This window comes from Theropithecus gelada, chromosome 15 (genome assembly GCF_003255815.1).
Source record: "Theropithecus gelada isolate Dixy chromosome 15, Tgel_1.0, whole genome shotgun sequence".
Lineage (NCBI taxonomy): Eukaryota > Metazoa > Chordata > Mammalia > Primates > Cercopithecidae > Theropithecus > Theropithecus gelada.
In genome coordinates this window covers 60,748,923-60,772,455 of record NC_037683.1, presented here as the reverse complement: position 1 = coordinate 60,772,455, position 23,533 = coordinate 60,748,923, and the positions used below count along the sequence as shown (strand labels likewise).

The 23,533-nt window shown below is 36.9% G+C and overlaps 1 protein-coding gene across 1 annotated transcript in view; it reads left to right on the top strand.

Moving 5' to 3' along the window:
- The window catches only part of FOCAD (focadhesin), a 315,281-nt gene that overhangs the window by 282,492 nt on the left and 9,256 nt on the right, over window positions 1–23,533 (top strand). Inside the window, exons 36-40 of the mRNA XM_025360104.1 lie at window positions 13,293–13,421; window positions 15,224–15,339; window positions 18,300–18,560; window positions 19,252–19,341; window positions 23,096–23,273. Coding sequence (XP_025215889.1) covers window positions 13,293–13,421; window positions 15,224–15,339; window positions 18,300–18,560; window positions 19,252–19,341; window positions 23,096–23,273 — 774 coding nt within the window. The remainder of the gene's footprint in view (window positions 1–13,292; window positions 13,422–15,223; window positions 15,340–18,299; window positions 18,561–19,251; window positions 19,342–23,095; window positions 23,274–23,533) is intronic.

Below are 23,533 nucleotides of genomic sequence, written 5' to 3'. Positions count from 1 at the left end.
ACACCCAGCTAATTTTTGTATTTTTAGTAGAGACGGGCTTTCACCATGTTGGCCAGGATAGTCTTGATCTCTTGACCTTGTGATCCATCCTCCTCGGCCTTCCAAAGTGCTGGGATTATAGGCATGAGCCAGAGCATCAACATTTTTAAAACGTGAAAGAGCGTTTGTTGGAGGGGAGAGAAGCATCACTGGATGGCACACTGCTAGTTTTACCTACCTGTTGGCAGGAGGGAGCAGGTTAGTGGGTAGCCTAAGGAAATGTGCTGATTTTTGAGAAGGTGCAGGTGGGAAATAAGTCTACAATATTGGAGAAAGGCCTGGATTAGAAGTATGGATTTATATTCCTCAACATATAAGTAAAATTTGAAACTATGAAAGTAGATGAACTTTCACAGAGGAAGAACACAGAAGCTTAAGGAAGCAGTTATTTCAGGAATGAGGGCATGGTACTCTTTTATATGGAAAAGTATGGAAAGAAAGACTGAGAAAATACCCTTGAATTAGGCATTTAGATGACCATTAGAAATCTTAGCAAGGGCAGTTTCGATGGAGTGACAGGGCCAATGTCTATGTAGCAGTTGTGTTAGGGTACTTTTTATTCCAGAAAGCAATGACTTGTACTTCAACTAACTCAAAAATACTTATTGCAAGGATTCCTAGGTTTCACAGAAATCCAAGGACAGAAACTTTGTTTTTGGGAGTATCAAGAACAGAAAGATATCAGGCACTGAGACTGTATCTCTCTTTTTCTCTTTTTCAGGGGCTGCGTGGTATCAGTTTCTCTTGTGGTTTCTGTTTTTTTCTTCTAAAGACTCATCCATCCCTTTCTAAGCTTCTTATGCTTTTTTGGTGATAAAATACATACAACATGCCATTTTAACCGTTTGAAAGTTTTCAGTGGCATTTAGTGCATTTACAATATTGTGGTGCCATCACGACTATTTCCAGAATGTTTTCATTACCCCAGAAGGAAACATTAAGCCCGTTGAACAGTTGTTCCCCATTTCCCATTTCTCCAAGACCCTAGCAACCAATAATTTGCTTTCTGTCTCTATGTATTTTCCTTTCCTTTAAATGTCATTTAAATGGAACCATACAGTATGTGGCCTTTATGATTGGTTTCTTTCACTTGGTATAATGTTTTCAAGGTTCATTCTTGTTGTAGCAAGTATCAGTACTTCATTCCTTTTTATAACTGAATAAAAATACCATTACATGGGTATGCCACATTTTACTTATGCATCAGTTTATGGACATTTGGGTTGTTTCTACCTTTTGGCTATTGCAAGTGATGCTGTTATGAATATTTGTGTACAAGTTTTGGGTGGAACACCTTTTTCAATTCTCTTGGTGTGTATATAGCAAGAAGGGGAATTACTGGGTTGTATGGTAATTCTGCTTAACTTTTTGAGGAACTACCAAACTGTTTTTCCACTGTGGCCGCCCTGTGTTACATTCTTGCAAGCAATATAGGAGGGTTCCAGTTTCTCCATGTTCTTGCCAACACTTGTTTTCCATTATTATTATGGTTGCCAACTAATTGGCTGTGAAGTGGTATCTCATGTGATTTGGGTTTGCATTTCCCTAATGACTAATAATGTTAAGTATCTTTTCATTTACTTATTAGCCATTTGTATATCTTCTTGGAGAATTGTCTGTTCAAGTCCTTTGCCTATATTTTTGAAAAATAAATTACCTGTTGTTGAGTAGTAAGAGTTCTTTGTGTATTCTGAAAATAGACCCTTATTTATAATTTGCAAATTCTCCCATTCTATAGATTGTCTTTCATTTACTTGATAATACCCTTTAATGAAAAAAATTTTTGACTTCAACAGAGTCCAATTTATCTGCTTTTCTTTTGTTGCTCAGGTTTTTAGTGTAATTTCTGTGAATCCATTGCCAAATCCAAGGTCGAAGATTTAACCCCCTGTGTTTTCTTCTAGGAGTTTGATTGGTTTAGTCCTTATATTTAAGCTGTTAACCCATTTTGAGTTAATTTTCATGTTTAGTGTCAGGTAGGGACCTAACTTCCTTCTTTCACATGTGAGTATCTAGTTGTCTCAGCACCATTTATTGAAGAAATCATTCTTTTCCCCATTGAAGGATCTTGGCACCCTTGTCAAAAATCCATTGGGTATAAATATATACGTAATTTCTACTCTCTAGAGTCCAGAAATAAACCCATACACTGTTCTATAAGTCTGTCTTTATATGTACTAATACCACACTGTTTTGATTACTATAGCTGTATAGTAAGATTAGTGTGCATGAGTTCTCCACATTTTTCTTTTTTCAAGATTTTTTTTTAGCTATTTGGGGCCCCTTGCAATTCCACATGAATTCTAGGATTGGCTTTTTCATTTCAGTGAAAAGGACTCTTGGAATTTTGATGGGGATTGCATTGAATCTATGGATCACTTTGGGTAGTATTATAGTTTTAGAATATTCAGTATTCAAATCCGTGAACACAAGATGTCTTTCTATTTATTTAGGGCTACTTTAATCTCTTTAGCATGTTCTATACATTTTGGTGTATAAGTCTTTCCCCTTGGTTGAATTTATGCCCAGGTATTTCATTCTTTTGAGTGCTATTGCAAGTGGAATGGTTTCTTAATTTCTTTTTCAGATTATTCACTGCCAGAATGTACAAACACAACTAATTTTTGTGTGTTGGTCTTATACCCTGCAACTTTATTGAATTCCTTTATTAACTCTATTACTTTTTAAAAACATTCTTTGGGATTTCCTTTATATAGAATCCTATCATTTGCAAGTATAGTTTTATCTCTTCCTTTCCAATATGAATGCCTTTTCTTTTTCTTGTCTAATTGCTCCGGTTAGAACATCCAGTACAAAGTGGTGAAACTGGGAATCCTGTCTTATTCTTGATTGTAGAGAAAAAGCTTTCAGTTTTTCACCATTGAGTATGATTTAACTGTGAGTTTTTCACAATTTTTCTTTATCATGTTAAGATAGTATTTTGAGTGTTTTTTATTAGAAAAGGGTGTTTGTCAATGCTTTTTCTGCATCAGTTGAAGTAGTCATGTGGGCTTTTTTCCTTTGTATTATTAATGTTAAATATTACCCTGATTGATTTTCTTATGTTGAACAACCTTTGCATTTCTGGGATAAATCGTGTTTGATCATAGTGTATAATCCTTTTAATATGCTGTTGGATTCTGTTTGCTAGTGTTGAGAGTTTTTGCATCTATATTCATAATATGTATCAGTCTCTGGTTTTCCTTTTTTATGATGTCTTTGATATCAGGATAATGCTGATCTCTTAGAATAAGTTAGGAAATACTCCTCCTATTTTTTTAAGGAAATTGAGAAAGATTGATGTTAATTCTTTAAGTTTCTGGGAGAATTCACCAATGAAACCTTCTGGTCTTGAACTTTTCTTTGTTGAGAAATTTTTGATTGCTGATACAATCTCTTTATTTGCTATAGGTCTGTTAAACTTTCTATGTATTCCTGACTCAGTTTTGATAATTTTTGTGCTTCTAGGAATTTTTCGATTTAATCTAGATTATCTAGTCTGTTGGCATACAGTTTTTCATAGAATTCTCTTACAATCCTTTTTATTTCTGCAAGGTCCATATAAATGTTTCCATATTCATTTCTGATTTTATTTGCATGTTCTCTAATGTTTTTTTCTTAGTCTAGCTAACAGTTTGCCAATTTTGTTTATCTTTTCTAAGTTCCAGTTTTTGGTTCTGTTGTTTGTATTGTTTTCTTATTCTTTTTTTTTTTTTTTTTTTTTTTTTTTTTCTTTTTTTTGAGAGATGGAGTATTGCTCTGTTGCCCAGACTGGATTGCAGTGGCGTGATCTCAGCTCACTCCAACCTTCGCCTCCTGGTTCAAGTGATTCTCCTGCCTCAGCCTCCTGAGTAGCTGGGATTACAGGTGTCTGCCACCATGCCTGGCTAATTTTTGTATTTTTAGTAGAGATGGGGTTTTACCATGCTGTCCAGGCTGGTCTCGAACTCCTGGTGTCAGGTGATCTGCCCACCGTGGCCTCCCAAAGTGTTGGGATTACAGGCATGAGCCACTGTGCCCAGCCTGTTTTCTTGTTCTATACTTAATTATTTCCACTCTAAACTTTATTATTTCCTTCCTCTACCTTTGGGTATATTTGCTCTTCTTTTTCAAGTTCTTTGAGGCATAAAGTTGGGGATATTGATTAGAATTATTTCTACTTTTTAAAAAAAATGCCCTTTTAAAACAGGCATTTATTGCTGTAGATCTCTTCCAGTACACTGTATTTGTGCAATTCCATAAATTTTGGTATTTTTATTTTTATTTTCATTTGTCTCAAAGTATTTTATAATTTCCCTGTGATTTCTTCTTTAATCTGTTGGTCATTTAAGAATATCCTTTTTACTTTCCATTTATTTGTGAATTTTCCAGTTTTGTTTTTTTTTTTTGGAAATCTGTTCTTGATTTCTATTGCATTGTGTTTATGAAAATACTTTGTATGGTTTTAATCTTTTAAAATTTATTGAGACTTGTTTTGTGGTCTGACATGTGGTAAGTCTTAGAGAATGTTCCATGTGCTCTTGAAATGTGTATTCTGATGGTGTTGAGTGGAACTGTTCTAGCTATGCCAGCTAGATCTCTCTGGTTTACACTGTTGATTAATAAGGATCCTTTATATCCTTATTAATCATATGTCTAAATATTCTATCTATTATTGAAGGTAGAGTATTGAAGCCTCCAATCATTACTGTAGAGCTAGCTATTTCTCCTTTCAATTCTGTCACTGTTTATGTATTTGGGGGCTCTATTGTTTGATTTGTATGTGTTTATAATTGTTAAATTTCTTCCTTTTTTTTTTTTTTTTTTTGGCAAGATCTGTTGTTGTTTTATTGCTTGAGTATCGATAGTATAAAAATACAGTACTCAAGAGCCCATATCATCAGTTACAAAAAAAAAAAAAAAACAGAAAACACTTATTCCATCTTTATAAATAGACAGGTTTCTCTAGAAAGAGAAACCATGCAATAGACACTAAAGTAAGCTTTAGAAACAAACATTTAAATCTTTATTCTCAATTTAACATTTTCCAAAAGCACATCGTTTTATTTTAGTCTTTTGAAATAGAATAGTACCAAGTAAATTTAAAATGTGCCTCATTTCTGCCTTTGTAGATGCCATTACATTTGCTTACTAAGCCACTTCTTGAGTTAAAGAAATAAAACATACACACTGCTTTCTAGAGCTTAAAATTATGTCTCTTTAAATTAACACCCATCTCTCCAGCAGAGGGAGCAAATAAGCTTTTGTATTTTCATTTCTACCAAAATAACTTCTTTGACTTACTATGTACTTTTGTATAAAACATTTTGAATGCTACATTAAAGAATAAATTTGTACTAAGAATGTATTTAAGTCAACTCAATAGTGCATATTAAATGTTCGTAAAATCTCCCAGGTGTAGGTCTTACACTTTTCATTTTGCTAAAGTTACTACATCCATGAAAATTTAATTCTAAATATTAGCTAAACAAAGAAAACTTATTACTTTTTTTCTGAACACATTAGAATTTAATCAGTTTATATTAGTACAAATGATGGAATGTGGATATTTTTCATCTCCCATATTTTTAAAATTATACTTTAAGTTCTAGGGTACATGTGCACAACATGCAGGTTTGTTACATATGTATACATGTGCCATGTTGGTGTGCTGCACCCATTAACTCATCATTTACATTAGGTATATCTCCTAAGGCTATCCCTCCCCCCTCCCCACAATGGGCCCCGGTATGTGATATTCCCCTTCCTGTATCCAAGTGATCTCATTGTTCAATTCCCACCTATGAGTGAGAACATGGCGGTGTTTGGTTTTCTGTTCTTGTGATGGTTTGCTGAGAATGATGGTTTCCAGCTGCATCCATGTCCCTACAAAGGACACAAACTCATCCTTTTTTTATGGCTGCATAGTATTCCATGGTGTATATGTGCCACATTTTCTTAATCCAGTCTGTCACTGATGGACATTTGGGTTGAGTCCAAGTCTTTGCTATTGTGAATAGTGCCACAATGAACATACGTGTGCATGTGTCTTTATAGCAGCATGATTTATAATCCTTTGGGTATATACCCAGTAATGGGACTGCTGGGTCAAATGGTATTTCTAGTTCTAGATCCTTGAGGAATCACCATACTGTCTTCCACAATGGTTGAACTAGTTTACAGTCCCACCAACAGTGTAAAAGTGTTCCTGTTTCTCCACATCTCTCCAGCACCTGTTGTTTCCTGACTTCTTAATGATTGCCATTGTAACTGGTGTGAGATGGTATCTCATTGTGGTTTTGATTTGCATTTCTCTGATGGCCAGTGATGATGAGCATTTTTTCATGTGTCTGTTGGCTGTATGAATATCTTCTTTTGAGAATTGTCTGTTCATATCCTTTGCCCACTTTTTGATGGGGTTGTTTGTTTTTTTCTTGTAAATTTGTTTGAGTTCTTTGTAGGTTCTAGATGTTAGCCCTTTGTCCGAGGATTAGGTTGCAAAAATGTTCTCCCATTCTGTAGGTTGCCTGTTCACTCTGATGGTAGTTTCTTTTGCTGTGCAGAAGCTCTTTAGTTTAATTAGATCCCATTTGTCAATTTTGGCTTTTGTTGCAGTTGCTTTTGGTGTTTTAGACATGAAGTCCTTGCCCATGCCTATGTCCTGAATGGTATTAACTAGGTTTTCTTCTAGGGTTTTTATGGTATTAGGTCTAACATTTAAGTCTCTAATCCATCTTGAATTAATTTTTGTATAAGGAGTAAGGAAAGGATCCAGTTTCAGCTTTCTACTTATGGCTAGCCAATTTTCTTGATTAATCTAGCTTGAATTGATTCCAACTGAGCATCAACAACATACAAATATTCTGCTCCTATGAAGTTCTATTTCTCCCCTTTATGTTGTTATTGTCCCAAATTACATGTATATACATATGTGCCCATTAATGTAGATTTATAATCATTGTTTTATGCATTTGCCTTTTAAGTTACATAGTAAGTGAAAAGGGGAGTTATAAAACAAAAGTATAATAGTAATGGCTTTTTTTTTTTTTTTTTTTTTTTTTTGTCGGAGTCTCGCTCTGTTGCCCAGGCTGGAGTGCAGTGGCCGGATCTCAGCTCACTGCAAGCTCCGCCTCCCAGGTTTACGCCATTCTCCTGCCTCAGCCTCCCGAGTAGCTGGGACTACAGGCGCCCCCCACCTCGCCCAGCTAGTTTTTTGTATTTTTTGGTAGAGACGGGGTTTCACCATGTTAGCCAGGATGGTCTCGATCTCCTGACCTTGTGATCCGCCCGTCTCGGCCTCCCAAAGTGCTGGCATTACAGGCTTGAGCCACCGCGCCCGGCCAGTAATGGCTTTTATATTTACCTATGTAATTACCTTTACCAGAATTCTTTATTTCTTTGTATAGCTTCAAATTATTGTCTAGATTACTATGTAGTGTCCTTTCATTTTGGCCTTGAGGACTCCCATTAACATTTCTTGTAGGGCATGTCTATGGATAACAAACTCCCTCAGCTTTGTTTTTCTGTATATATCTTAATTTCTCCCTAATACTTGAATTATAGTTTTGTTGGATGCAGCATTTTTTGATGACAGTTTTTTTTTTCTTTCAGTAAAAAGTGTTATCCTGTTCCTTACTGGACTCCATGGTTTCTGATGAGAAATGAGCTGTTAATCTTATTGGGAATCACTTGTATGTGATGAATCACTTCTCTTTGCTGCTTTCAAGATATTCTGTCTTTGTCTTTTGAAAATTTGACTACAGTATGTCTTAGTGTGGATCTCTTTGCTTTTATCTTTCTTAGACTTTGTTGAGCTTCTTAAATGTATGGATTTGTGTCTTTTTCATTAAATTGGAGAAGTTTTCGGCCATTACTTTTCAAATATTCATTCTGCCCCTTTCTCTCCTATCCTTCTGGGATTCCGGTTATGCATACCTTGGTATGCTTGATGTATCCTTAGGCTCTGTTCATACTTTTCATCTTTCTTTCCTCTCTGTAGACTGAGTGATTTCAGTTGACATATCTTTATGTGAGCTGATTCTTTTGCCTGCTCAAGTCTGCTATTTAATCCCTCTAGTGAGTTTTTCATTGCAGTTACTGTACTTTTTAGAGTATAGAGCTCTATAATTTGTTTGGTTCTTTTAAAAAAGAACTCTTTTTGATATTCTCTTTTTTCTTTTCTTGTAGTGTTCTCCTGGTTTCTTTTAGTTCTTTGTCCATAATTTTCTTTAGCTGAATATATTTAAGAGAGTTGATTTCAAGTCTTTGTCTAGTAAGTCCAATGTCTTTGCCTCCTCTGGGACATTTTCTATTAATTTCTTCTGTGAATTGACAAAGCTTCCTTGTTTCATTTTATGCTCCATATTTTTTTGAAAACTGGACTTTTTTTGAATGTTAAAATTCAGTTTAATTCCAAGAATAAAAAAAATGGTAAAATATATAACATAAAATTTAATTTTTAAATATACAATTTTATGACATTAAGCATTAATGTGACATTAAACATTAATTAAGCAACTATCACCGCCATCCAGCTTCAGAACTTTGAAAAATGAACATTTTGCATATTATAACAGGGTAACTTGGAGTATTAGAGTCTTTCTTTTCCTCATTGTTTGTTTTTGTTTCTTGCTGTGGGCTATGTTCAGTGACTTCTCAAAATTGTAAAGCCTCTGTATTCTTTGTCTTTGAAGGCTCTATTATTTTAGCCAGTGATTAGCTAGTGTCTGCTGTAGAGTTCCTTGAACACCAGAAGTCAAAAAAAGGAAAACAAAAAAGACTCTGCCTTTCCTCCATAAAGTGATTATTACACATTGCATGCCTATATCAAAATATTTCGTGTGCCCCATCAATATGTACACCTACTGTGTTCTCACAAAATCAAAAATTAAAAAAATACTCCACCGCCACTTCTGCTTCTACTTTTTAAATCTCTACCTATTATGCTGCTATTTCTGAATATACATCTTCTTTTTTAAAAAATTGTAGTGATAAGTCCATAACATAAAATTTACCCTCTTAACCATTTTTTTTTTTTTTTTAATTTTTTGTGGGGCACAGAGTTTTGCTCTTGTTGCTCAGGCTGGAGAACAATGGTGCAATCTTGGCTCACCACAACCTCCACCTCCCGGGTTCAAGCAATTCTCCTGCCTCAGCCTCCTGAGTAGCTGGGATTACAGGCATGCGCCACCATGCCCGGCTAATTTTTTGTATTTTTAGTAGAGATGGAATTTCTCCATTCAGTAGTGTTAATGTGAATGTATATTCATATTGTTATGAAACAGATCTCCAGAACTTTTCATCTTAGAAAACTGAAACTCTAGCCATTAAACAATAACTCCCTTTCTCCCACGCTTCTCCCTAGCCCCTGGTAACCACCATTCTATTTTCTTTTTCTATGAATTTGTCTTCTTTAGATACTTCACATAAATGGAATCATACGTTTTTTGTGTGTGAATGACTAATTTAATGTAATGGCCTTAAGTTTCATCCATGCTATAGCATCTAACATGATTTTCTTTCTTTATAAGATTGAATAATATTCTTGTTATGTATATACTGCATTTTGTTTATTCTTTCATCAGTGGACATTTGGATTGCTTTTACCACTTGGCTATTGTGAATAATGCTGCTATGAACATGGGTTTGCAATATCTCTTCAAGATCTTGCTTTCAATTTCTTTGGGATATATACCCAAAAGTGAGGTTGTTGGATTATATGGTAGTTCTAGTTATAATTTTATATTTATATAAAATAATGTGTAATTTTTTAAGGAACTGCCATAATGTTTTATATAGTGGTCACACCATTTTATAATCCTACCAAGTGTACATAAGGGTTCAGATATCTCCATATCCTTGCCAACACTTTTTATTTTCTGGTGTTTTTGTTGCTATTGTTTTTATAGCCATTCTAATAGGTATGGGCTGATATCTCACTGTGGTTTCGATTTGGTTTGGTTTTTTTGCCTTCTGATTAGTGATATTGATTGTCTTCATATGCTTGTTGGACATTTGTATATCATCTTTGGGAAAATGTCTAAGTTCTTTGCCCATTTTTATATGCTTCTCTTTTTTTTATGCTACTCCTTTTTTAGCTGCTCTTTTTTCCTTTTGTTGATTCTCCCTCTACCCTGTCTTTTTCAGTTTCTGGTTACTCTGCTTTTCCTGCTAATTCAGCATGTGCTTCTCTTTTCTCCTATACTTCTTTCTGCTGTTTTTCATTTTTCTTTCTCTGCCTGCTTTTTGAGTATCTATTCATTTTGCTTCGGTTTCTCTTTTTCAACTTCTGATAATTCTGTTACTTTTTCTGCTGATTCCACATAGCTTCTCCTTTACCCTATGTTTCTCCTTTTTGCAGGTGTTTTTCCTTCTGTTGACTCTACCCTATTCTTCCATCTTTTCCATGTGCTGATTTTACCTCTGCTTCTCCTTGTTCCTGTGTTTCTCCTTCCTGCAGCTATTTTACCTTCTGCTGACTTTGCCCTGTTCTGATACCCTCTTCTTTCAGCATCTGCTGATGTGGCCTCTGATTCTCCTTGTTCCTGTGCTTCTCCTTTCTGCAGCTATTTTACCTTCTGCTGACTTTGCCCTGTTCTGCTTCCCTCTTCTTTCAGCATCTGCTGATGTGGGCTCTGCTTCTTCTTTTTCCCATGTTTCTCCTTTCTGCAGCTGTTTTTTTTTTTTTTTTTTTTTTTTTTCCTGCTGACTCTTGCTTCCCCACTTTTAGCATCTGTTATTTTGGCCTCTGCTTCTCCTTTTTCCTATGCCTCTCATTTCTGCTTCTGTTTTTGCTTTTGCTGACTCTGCCCTGCTTCCCCCTTCTTTCAGCATCTGTTGACGTGGCCCCTGCTTCTCCTTTTTCCTGTGTTTCTCCTTTCTGTAGCTATTTTTCCTCCTGCTGACTCTACCCTGCTTTTGCTTCCACCTTTTAGCATCTGCCAATTCGGCCTCTGCTTCTCCTTTTTCCTCTGCTTCTCATTTCTGCTGCTGTTTTCACTTTTGCTGACTCTGCCCTACTTCCCCCTTCTTTCAGCATCTGTTTATGGCCTCTGCTTCTCCTTTTTCCTGTTTCTCCTTTCTGCAGCTGGTTTTTTTCTTTTTCTGACTCTTGCTTCCCCATTTTAGCATCTGCTAATTTGGCCTCTGCTTCTCCTTTTTCCCATGCTTCTCCTTTTTCCCGGGCTTCTCCTTTCTGAAGCTGACTTTGCCCTATTCTGCTTCCCTCTTCTTTCATTATCTGCTGATGTGGCCTCTGCTCCTTGTTTCTGTGCTTCTCCTTTCTGCACCTCTTGTGCTTTCTGCTGACTTTGCCCTGTTCCACTTCCCTCTTCTGTCAGCATCTGCTGATGTGGGCTCTGCTTCTCCCTTTTCCCATGTTTCTCCTTTCTGCAACTGTTTTTTTTCTGCTGACTCTTGCTTCGTCCCTTTTAGCATCTGCTATTTTGGCCTCTGCTTCTCCTTTTTCCTCTGCTTCTCATTTCTACTTCTGTTTTTGCTTTTGCTGACTCTGCCCTACTTCCCCCTTCTTTCAGCATCTGTTCATGGCCTCTGCTTCTCCTTTTTCCTGTTTCTCCTTTCTGCAGCTGGTTTTTTTTTTTTTCTTTTTCTGACTCTTGCTTCCCCATTTTAGCATCTGCTAATTTGGTCTCTGCTTCTCCTTTTTCCTGTGCTTCTCTTTTCTGCTGCTGTTTTCCCTTTTGCTAACCCTGGCTCCACATCTGCTTCTCCCATCTTTCAGCATCTACTGATTCTGCTACTTTTTCTGATGATTTTGCCTCTGCTTCTCCTTCTTCCTATGCTTCTCCTTTCTGAAGCTGTTTTTCCTTTGTTGACTCTACTTCCACTCTGATTCCCCCCTTTTCATCATCTTCTGATTCAGGTGCTTTTTGGATGATCCTGCCTCTGCTTTTCCTTTTCCTACCTCTGCTTTTCCTTTGTTGATTCTGCTTCTCTCTCTGCTGATGCTAATTTCCTTTCTGCTGCCAATGTTGATCCTGCTGCTTTTGCTCCTCCTTGGTCTTCTACATTTTGATGTGTTATACTATTTCTGACCTCCTCATAGCTTCACATTTACATGGCCCTTAATGGCTATTCCATTCCTAATTACACTATATGTTTCCACTCAGAAATGCTCCACTATCTGTTTTTCAATTTCTGATTACCCTATACACACTACCTTAAAAAGGAATGTGATATTAAAGTAATGGTACTATGTCGTAGGCAGCTGGTGAACTGATGGACTAGCTGTTACACAGCCCTTAGATGCTCACTTCTAGAACAGTCACCATGGCACAGGCTGGGAAGCAGAAAAACTAGAGACTCCCATGTTACAGAATGCAGTCTAGGACTACATAGACTAGGTAATCCATAGTCCATAGAAGGGAATGTACCTGAGTGAGCAATCCTTATTATCTCTGCTGGAAGTAGATTGAGGTGTTAGTGAGCAATGAGGTAATAATGTAAAAGAAGTTACTTAATTTTGAGAACTAGATAAAAAGACGAGAGTGTGCAGAGGACAGCTAAGTAGCAATGTGGAAAATTTTTATCCAGTCAAAAAGGAAAGACTGTAGACAAGTAAAAGAATGAAATCATGTCATTTATGGCCACCTGGAGAACTCACGTTAAGTGAAACAAACCAGCCACAAAAAGATAAATATCACATATGTGGAAGCTAAAAATGTTGATCTCATACGCGATGCCAAAGAAAGTTCATCTTATATAGAGGTAGAGAGTATAGAATAGTGGTTACTAGAGGTTAGGAAGAGAAGGAGGATGGGGCAATAATGAAAGACTGGTTAAAGGAAACAAAATGAGGAATAAGTTCATATACAGGGAATAAGTTCTGGTGTTCTAAAGTACTGTAGGGTGACTATAGTTAACAATAATTGTTATTTCCAAAGAGCTGGAAAAGAGGATGTTGAATGTTTCAACATAAAGAAATGATAAATATTGGAGGTGATGGATATGCTATTTATCCTGATTTATTCATTGCACATATGTATGAAAATATCACTCTGTACCCCATAAATATATACAGTTATTATATATCAATGAAAAATTTAGAAACTTTTTTTAAAAAGAGAAGAACAGAGGGAGCAAGGTTTTCTGGCGAATGGAGTTGAAATTAAGAGCACAGAATTGAAGGGTTGATCACCATTGAAGATGTAGTATCAGATCCTTTGATGCTAGAAGGAAGGAAGGAATTGTTGGCATTTTCCACTTCCATGATGGTATGCAGGTGTTTTACTGTTATTTTTCCCTTTCTGTTATAGGTCCTGAATCTGTTCCTCCTTCTCTTCTTAAATTAGTGATGAAACCCATAGCAACTGTTGGAGAAAGCTACCAATATCCTCCTGTGAACTGGGCTGCGCTTCTGTCTCCACTTATGAGGCTAAATTTTGGTAAATATCATGTGTTTTTAAGTCTTCAGACTTTGATTTTAGTATTTGACCTGAATGGAAAAACAGATTCTGTGTCACAATGTTTAGTGACTGGATAGACTTTTCAGATCTTGAGGTTTGTCATGTTGGATGGGATGGTTGGTTTACTTTCACTCAGTCATTGAGCCCCTGAGGGTGAGGAAGAAGAGGTCTAAAGACACAGGCCAGATACACCTGCCAAAATCAATGCTTGACTGAGGTTTGCACATCACTGGGAATGTGGTACAGGTTCCATGAAGCTTGGCTTTGTGGTTATCAAACTACATTTCCAGAGCCATAGGTTTCGAGAAGTACCATGTGGGATGCTGTATTAATTTTCTGTTGCTGCTGTAACAAATTACCACAGTGGCTTGAAACAATACAAATTTATTATCTTTACAAGTCTGTAGGCCAGAAGTCCAACATGTTTCTCACCAGACTAAGATCAAGGTATCAGCAAATTAGAATTTCTTTCTAGAGGTTCTAGGGGAGGATTCATTTTCTTTTCTAGCTTCTAGAAGCTGCCCACATTTTTGACTTGTGGCCCCCTTTCCCCATTTTCAAGGCAAGCAATGGAGGGCTAAGGTCTTCTCACACCATCATCTTTCTGGTTCTGTGTAGCCAGGAAAGGTTTTCCTCCTTTAAGGACTCATGTGATTAATAGGCGCACTTAAATAATCCAGGATAATCTCTCCATCTTAAGATACTTAACCTTAATCACATCTGCAAAGTTTCTTTGCCATATAAGGTAGTGTATTCACAGGTTCCAGGTATCAGGATATGGACATTATTGGGTACCATTATTCTGCTTACTACAGTTATTTTGTGGTGAGAAGCAAACAGAGTGCACACCTCAACACCTTGAGTTCATCCACAGCAACCTATTTTATACAGAATAGAGTTACACATGCAAATATAATTTAATGTACTTTTTCCCCACCCTAACTCGAAAAATAAAAATAAAATAAGAATGAGGGGATGAAGAGCAATTTAAACAGTGTTGTAAAATTATGTGTGTTTGTGTGTGTGCCTGCCATGAGTGCTCTATCATTTATAGTAGAGTTCATATGATATGCAAAACATATGATATATAAAACAACTTGTATACTGTAATTTATGTGCAGTTTCAGAGATAAAGATAATTTTGACTATGTACAATTTTTCACTTAAATGCTTTCATATAAACCTAATCTCTATGTAAGATTTAATATCACCATACTGGGTTTCCAGAGATTTCATTTGAAAAACGTGTTCCTCTGTCCCTCTCCTTCTTTTGTGTGCTATATTGAAATGTTTGTGTTTCAGTTAAGTCCTTAGAAAAAGGAAGGAAAATAAGGTGCTGACTGGAATCTTACTACTAGAAAGGCTTGATGACTAGAGAATGTGACTGTATCTTTAAGCCATTCCTCACCTTGATATATTTCTTCATGGTCTGCATATGAGATGGAGAGAAGGGAAAAACAGAGATCAAGAGATTACTAGCTAGAATATTCTCATATTTTAGATAGTGTTTGAGTGTGTAGGTTCCTCTGGATATCGTAAGAGAAATTCCCCTATCTAGTTCCAGGCTCTTGCTAGTTCCAAGACTTGGGACTGTGATGCCTTTGGATACGTTATTTTGCCTCATAATTAACAAGTCTCTTGAAATATCTCTTCTGGTTTACTGAAGTTCTGTTACCTGCAGAAGTCACATAAGCAGATGCTTTGATTTGAGATATTAAAGCCTGAAAATGAGTCAGGAAAGTAACTATCTATTCAGATTCTTTTCCTTTCTTGCCTTTCAGGTGAAGAGATTCAGCAACTGTGCCTTGAAATTATGGTGACCCAGGCACAGTCATCCCAGAATGCAGCTGCACTATTGGGCTTGTGGGTGACGCCACCACTGATCCACAGTCTGAGTGTATGTAGTAACTAAGGGTCTTGGCCAACAGGAAGATACCGTTCTTTAGGAGGAGATTAACGTTCATTTGGGTGTGTGTTCTCAAAGTCAAGAGGAGACAGATGAGATCTTAACAAAAATTGAGGGTTTGATAGTAGCTGGCCTACATACTGGAAAATTATATAGTTCAGAACCCTGCCATAGCCATTACTATTCATGCTTAGCTACCATTTATTACAAAAAGTGGAAAATGATGATCAGAGGTATTAAAGTTCATTTCTCAAGATCATATAGCTAGAAAGTTGTGGAATTATTTGTACTTATGTTTATTTTATTATATAGTATATGTAATTATTTCAGTACATATTAAGAGAAAGGAAATCCATATGTACTTGACTCATCCATGTATTATCCTTCCCTTTTCCCAGAGGAGGCAGCAATTAAACTAACCAAGCCATGATTCGGTTAGGTATCGCATCAAGGGGACCAGGGGATGTAGGTGGGAGAGTGTAGGTGGAGAGAATAAAAGATCTCTACTAGGCTGTTTAGCTTGAGCAAAGCGTTGAGAAAGAAATGACCCAGTCTGGTGTTTGTGATAGAGGGGCTAGCACCTTTCACGTATAGACCAAGGACAGATAGGAATAATAGGGCAAGAGATTTTAAGATGTGAAGTTAGTAAAGATGTATAATTTTGATTAGGTTTCAAACTAGAACAGAAAAGCATATTCCATGATTCTTTAGAGGTTTACCAGTTGATATAAGTTAAATGCTGTCATCTTTTAATTGTCTCCGTAATCTGGCCTGTTCTTCTGTCCTAGGAGGCTTTAATTGTTTGAGAATAGTGCAAAGCCCTCTTATCATTTCCTCAGTCTCTTGGCCTTTGTCCCTGTTCAGCACTGTTTCTGTTTTTGTTGTTGTTGTTGTTTTTGAGACAGTTTCTTGCTCCATGGCCCAGGCTGGAATGCAGTGGCACAATCTCTGATCACTGCAGGCTCTGCCTCCTGGGTTCAAGTGATTTTTGTGCCTCAGCCTCCCAAGTAGCTGACACTATAGGTGTGTGCCACCACGCCCATCTAATTTTTGTATTTTTAGTAGAGACGGGGTTTCAACAATTTGGCAAGTCTGGTCTCAAACTCCTGACCTCAAGTGATCTGCCCCTCAGCCTCCCAAAGTGCTGGGATTACAGGTGTGAGCCACCACGCTAGGCCTGTTTTTGTTTTTTTAAACCTTTCCTACTCCTCCTCACTGTCTTTAATTGAAGGTGGATGCTATCAAGGTCTACATTTTTCTGTCAGGTATTAACTTCACTCCACCTGTCTGCTCCAAGTGGCTCCCAGCTGCCTGCCACTTACTGAGCCCTTGCGGTGTACCTGGTAGCTGCAAGCACTCAGTAATTACAGAAATCAGACCTAATTTCTCTACAGCCTGACAGAATAATTTTAAAATAGCTTTGTTGAGTTATAATTGATATAGCCTAAAATATGGCTGTTTTAAAGTATAAAATGTGATGAATTTGAGTACCTTTATAGGTTTTTCAATCGTCACCAAGAATATTTCCATCACCTGACAAGTTCCATTGTGCTTGTTTGTAGTCAATCCCCACTCCCAGCTTCAGACCCAAGCCACCACCAATCTGCTTTCTATCTGTACCATTGCCTTTCTGAAACAACCTTTATTCTTATAATTTTATATAAATTATATATACATTTCATATCAATTTTAGAAATGCTTTAGAATGGAATTTTATATGATATGAATTTTTGTATGTCTGTCTTGTTTCATGTCTGAGAGATACATTTTATTATTTCCATTTTAACAGACTTATAAACTGAGGCAAATGGAGGTCAAAGGAAAGTTTGCCTAGCTAATAAATGAGAGAGCTGTATCTATCTGACTTCAAAGCCCTGTTCTATTCACTCCTTCTTCCTTTTGAATCAGACCCATTTCCAGCCTGTTGGGTTGGCCTCCAAAATTTTCCTAAATTTTACTTACCCTTTATCTTTTAGATCTGTGCTACTCTGTGCATTTGTCTTTGATTATTTGCCTTTATTGTTATCTTGGTTAATTAACAATTAAGTTTGTGAATTCATTTTCTTAAATATAAAATGATCTGAGATGGCATATTGTTTAGAATGAGGTCTTGAGAAAACTCATGCAACTACACCGATCTTTTTAGAAATTTGGAGAAAACATTGTTCTTCTGTCCCTCCCCTACTTTTGTGTGTTATCTTGAAAAAAAAAAATAGCACACAAAAAAAGTTTTTGCCAGATTTTACTTTTTAGATCGCTTATTTTGCCAGATTTTATGTTTAGATCACTTATTTTAGACTTGCTGCCCCTTTAGTAGCATGCTTATATTCCTAAGAATTTTCGAAGCCCACTTGGTTAAAGTCTGTCGCATAACAGAGCTGTTACTGACATGCCCTTTCTTGGCTCTCGTGAACTCTAAGGTGCCTGGGCAGTTCTACTTGCTCAGCTGGTGGTTTTACTTTGGTCATAAATGGTCCCAGCATGTCACTTCTCCTTATTACTTCCTTATTTTTCTCAAAAGAAGAAATTAATAGTATCAGATGCTCTGTTTAGTTGATTTTCAGCAGATGAGCCTTTCATCTTCTAGAGCTTTTCTTGCCAGAGAATGTGACCTTTTAAAACTGAAAAGTAACTGTCATGTACTTTCAGAAGTAGCATTTTATTCCCATCACTGAAAACATCCAAGGTTTAAGCTGAGTAGTTCACAGATGGGTTGGCAGATCCATATAAACACATGATTCACCCTGGATCAGAAGTAACTGCAGCAGCCAAAATTACATGCATTGGTGGCCCATTGGACCATGAAGCTGTGGGAAAATGAAGAGGGGAGGAAGTAACCTGAACCTTTTATCTCTCAGTCTACCCTCAAACACAGTGATGACCTACAGGTTTTGAACATTTCAAAACCAGACTTGCCTATTTACATTCAACCTCTTCTGTTTTACTTCCAGCTGAATACCAAAAGATATCTCCTGATATCTGTACCTCTGTGGATAAAACACATCTCTGATGAACAGATCCTGGGTTTTGTTGAAAATTTAATGGTGGCAGTTTTTAAAGCAGCTTCCCCACTTGGAAATCCTGAGCTATGCCCAAGTGCCTTACAGGGTCTGAGCCAGGCCATGAAACTGCCCAGCCCTGCCCACCACCTCTGGAGTCTGCTCTCTGAAGCTACTGGGAAAATTTTTGACCTCCTGCCAAATAAGATTCGGGTGAGGAACAAAAATATTTACATTCCTGACAATTTATGTTTGGGATATTTTAAAGACTTTTTGGCAAAGTGGGGAGGTGTATGTTTTAAGAATGTGGGTGGGAAGGCTAGCAAGAAATAACCACATTCTTTACTAGGAGTGTGTTTGTTTCCAAGATCTAAATTGAGGTTGAATTTTTAGAACCAAAGTTTTGAGCAAGCTTAGAAGCAGTTTAACTAGTGCTGCACCAGGAAATTTGCTATTAGGTGTTTTTATCAAATGCCTCTTGTAGAAGACCAGAAAGCTCAGAAGTCCTTACACTTTACACCTGGAGAATCATTGGGCATAGTTTCCCATATACTGTTTATATAAAACGATTTAGCATCAGCCCTTCCCGTCCTCCAAAAGACCTCTGAATTGTAATTTTACAAAGAGGTTAGAAATTTATTTGGGATAAAGGGATTTTGATTAGGAGAAAAAGGTATAGCCAAAAAGAAAACACACACACACACACACACAAAAAAAAAACCCACAAAGTATCAGGAAAGATGTCTTCAAAATGACAAAAATTGGCCAAATGTTTTGGTTTGGTTAAAATTAAAATCTCATCAGCTGCTGTTCATGGGGATAAGAAAATCTAATAATTTGTCAGAACATTTTGACCCGTTATTTTACACTGTTTGTTGACATGTTTGGCATTTTTCTTTATCAGAGAAAGGATCTAGAGCTGTATATCAGCATAGCAAAATGCCTCTTAGAAATGACAGATGATGATGCCAATCGGATCGCCCAAGTTACTAAGGTAATAACATATCTTTCTATATCTTTTTTCATTATTGAGGCAGAAATTACAATTGAAGAATTGATTTCAGTGTCCTTTTGGCTGAAGCAAGTTGTGCTTCATTTTTGTTATTGGTTAATTTTAGGAAACTATTTCATTTATATTGTTGAACCTCTTGTTCAGCCTACTGATATGGTTGGTGCTTAACAAATGTTGTATGGATGAATAACTTTTTAACCCAATTTCTCCCACTTTGTCCTTCACCTGATCCTGTCCTTTGGCGTGAAGAAGGTAGTTGATTGAAAAGCAAGAACTATTAGCCCTGACACAGGATAATTTATCTCCCACATCCATGCCCAAGTCAAATGATGAATGAGCAAAAAGTAGCATGTCTGTAAAGTTGCCAGATTTAGCAAACAAAATACAAGATACTTTGTTAAATTTGAGTTGCAGATCAATAATGAATCATTTCTTAGTACAAGTACATCCCAAATGACACACTTGCATTTGAATGGCATTTTTGCATACCAGCTAATACCAATGGTCTAGAGAACTGTGAGCTCCCTTACAGCTGGTGGACTTCATGTCATTTACTTTACTTTATGGCAGGTTTGCCTATTCAATCATATCCTTGAATATCTACGTCATATTGCAGTGGTTCTCAGAATGTGGTCTTTGCATGAGTAGCATCAGCATCGCCTTGGAAATGATTAGAAATGTGAGTTCTTGAGCCCCCTGCTAGACCTACTGAATCAGAAACTCTGGAGATGGAGCCCAGGAGTCTATGTTTTAATTGTCTCTCCAGTGATTCTGGTGTAAACTAAGGTTTGAAAACCACTGTTAAAGAATATTTGGGGCCGGGTGCAGTGGCTCATGCCTGTAATCCCAGCATTTTGGGAGGCTGAGGAGGGTGGGACCATTCTGGCCAACATGCTGAAACCCCGTCTCTATTAAAGGTACAAAAATTAGCTGGGCATAGTGGCACACACCTGTAGTCCCAGCTACTGGGGAGGCTGAGGCAGGAGAATTGTTTGAACCCGGGAGGTGGAGGTTGCAGTGAGCCGAGATCCCACCACTGCACTCCAGCCTGGAGACAGAACGAAACTCCATCTCAAAAAAAAAAAAAATTTGGAATATCAACATTTTGGAAGTTTGTTTTAAGCAAGGAGAAGCAACATAAGGAAATAGTTAAGAGGATGGACTCTGGAGCCTCATTGCTACAGTTTGAAATCCAGTTCTGCAATTTACTAGCAATGCGATCTTGGTTAAGCTTCATAAGCTCTGTGCCTCAGTTCCCTTATCTATAAAAGGCAGATAATAACACCTACGACTTAGATCTGTTTTGAGAGTTCAGTGAGTTAGTCCATGTTGAGTATTTGGAGTACTGCTTGGCTCAAGATAAGGACTCAGTATTTATTATCATAATTACTACATATATGTAACAAATTATATCCTATTATTACATGCATGTAATGTAATTGGAAATAAAGTATGTCATTTACTTCTTAGTACCTAGAGCTGAAAGTTGCTGTTACTCACTTGAGTTTCTACCTAAAATACCATTCAGAACATTGTCACTGGAACATACTAAGTAGTGTTCTGATGTCCCCTAAAGAGGTAGTCTACTTCAGCAAGGTCAGAGTTTGTTTCTGAAAAGAATAGAGGTAAGAATAAGATAGTGGTAGAGAACACAGACTCCCAGTTCTGTTTCTTACTCTGCCACCTGTAGCTATGTGACCTTAATTTAAGCAAGTTGCTTAACCCCTGTGCTTCAGTTTGCCCATCTGTAAAGGTGGGATGATAATAGTGATCTACTGCAGAGAATTGGTGTGAGAATTAGTAAATACAGCAGTTCTCAAATGTTTTAGTCTCAGGAACACTTTAGCTTCTTAAAAATTATTGAGGATTCCAAAGAGCTTTTAATTATAAGGGTCATATCTGTTGATATTTACCTTATTAGAAATTAAAGACTAGGAAAACTTCTAAATATTTACTTAAAAGCAATAATAAGAAAACCATTATATATTAACATGATTAATAAAAACATTTAAAGCATAAAAATTTAGTGAGAAAAGTGGCATTGTTTTACATTTTTGCAAATCTCCTTAATGTCTGGTTTAATAGAAGACAGCTGGATTCTCATGGCAGCTTCTTCATTCCATCTGTTGTGAGGTTGTTTTGGTGAAGTATGTGAAGAAATTCCAGCCTCATACAGATACGCAGGAGGAAAGGGGAAATGTGTGCTAATAGTCTTTTCACATAATTAACGGATATACTTCTTTTACATTTCACCAAAAAATTCAACAACTTGTAGTTCCTTTTTGTTAAAAATTTTTTTTAGACCGAGTCTCACTTTATCACTCAGGCTTGAATGCAGTGGCATGATCTCAACTCACTGCAACCTTCGTCTTCCAGGTTCAAGTGATTTTCCTGCCTCAGCCTCCAGAGTAGCTGGGATTACAGGCGTCCACCACCATGCCTGACTAATTTTTATATTTTAGTAGAGACGGGATTTTACCATGTTGGCCAGACTGGTCTCGACCTCCTGACCTCAAGGTGGTCCTCCCGCCCTGGCCTCCCAAAGCGCTATGATTACAGGTCTGAGCCATCTTGCCCGGCCAGCAACTTGTAGTTCCTTAAAGGTTAGTTGCAGTGTAAACTCTGAAACCATATCAATGAAACTTATATACTTCGTTACATTAAATTCCACTGGTCTGTTTTGTACTTTGGGTCTTTTACCCATGCAGGGTTTTGTAATAGCATACATTAGTCATTTGGAAAATATTGAATCACCGAGCTTTGAAGATCTTCCAAATGTTGACAATATAAAATAATCATACTGTTAATATCACTACCAGTCTCATCAGAAAAGCTTTTTACATATTGGGAAGCTGCCAGGCTCATAGAAGCAGAAACAAATTTTCCAAAAATCTAATTTTCTCTTGAAAGTTCAGATACTATCAGGTATTTTTCTTGAAGTGACAGGTTCACTTCCTTCAGTTTCAAGAAAATAATCTGTCAAATACCCAGGTTGAATAATAGTTTTTCCATCAATTATTCTTTCAAGTAAATGGTGTTCTGTGAAAAAAGTGGATATTTCACAGCCTAATCTTACAAGTGTTCTTCCTTGGCTTGAGACCACCATCATACTTGGGTATGCAGCACAATTCCCTTATAAGTATTTCTCAGTTTGTCCCGCAGAATATTTTTAAAAATATTTATTCAAGGGCCAGTGTTTAATGGAACTAATAATTATTTTTGTTTACAAGGATATTTTAAGTGAAATTGGCTTGTGAAAAAAAAATGTCAGTACAATATACAATGAATACTAGTATACTTTGGTGCTAACATAAAAATAGTTTTGACCTCACGGAACCTCTTACGCACCGTGGGGTTCCACAGAAGTTCTGCGTACCATACTTTGAAAACCACTGAATTAACACATGTTAAATGCTTGGAGTGATGTATGGCACACGGTAAGTACTGTATTTTTTAGTCATCATTTTATTATTATTTGTGTATGTTTACTAAATATCATCATGGACTAACTCCTGAACAGATTTATGGTTTTAATGAAGGAGCCAGGAGATGGCATTACAACCCTCTATTGTATGTTCATGTTAATTTAGCACACAGGCAGATGGGTCATGTGCTGTAGGAAATGAACAGAATAATGACATCCAACTCACCTTTTCTGTTTTGCCCATGCCATGAAATTCTGTAGCTACTTCAGTTAATAGTAACTAAACAAATTTTTTTTTTTTTTTTTTAATAGAGCAACATAGAAAAGGCTGCCTTTGTCAAACTGTACTTAGTCTCTCAAGGACGATTCCCCCTGATGAATCTGACCGATATGCTGAGTGTTGCTGTGCAGCACCGTGAGAAAGAGGTGCTGGCCTGGATGATTCTGCACAGCTTATACCAGGCACGGATTGTGAGCCATGCCAACACGGGTGAGGACACCCTGGGGTGAATATCAGAAACAGGAATAGATCTGCCTGCTGTTGCTTTTAAGTTGCACTTGTGTTCTCAACTTAAAAATTAGTTTAGCGCTTATTGACACAGGTTAGGCCTTCTGGTGCCAAATGAGGAGTTACTTGGATAGAAATGAGCAGTTACAGCTCACAACATCCACTTTTTAGAAATAAGGATGGATTCTTTCGAGGGATTTTGTATTGTATTTGGCTCTGTAGACCCTCAAAGATACAAACAA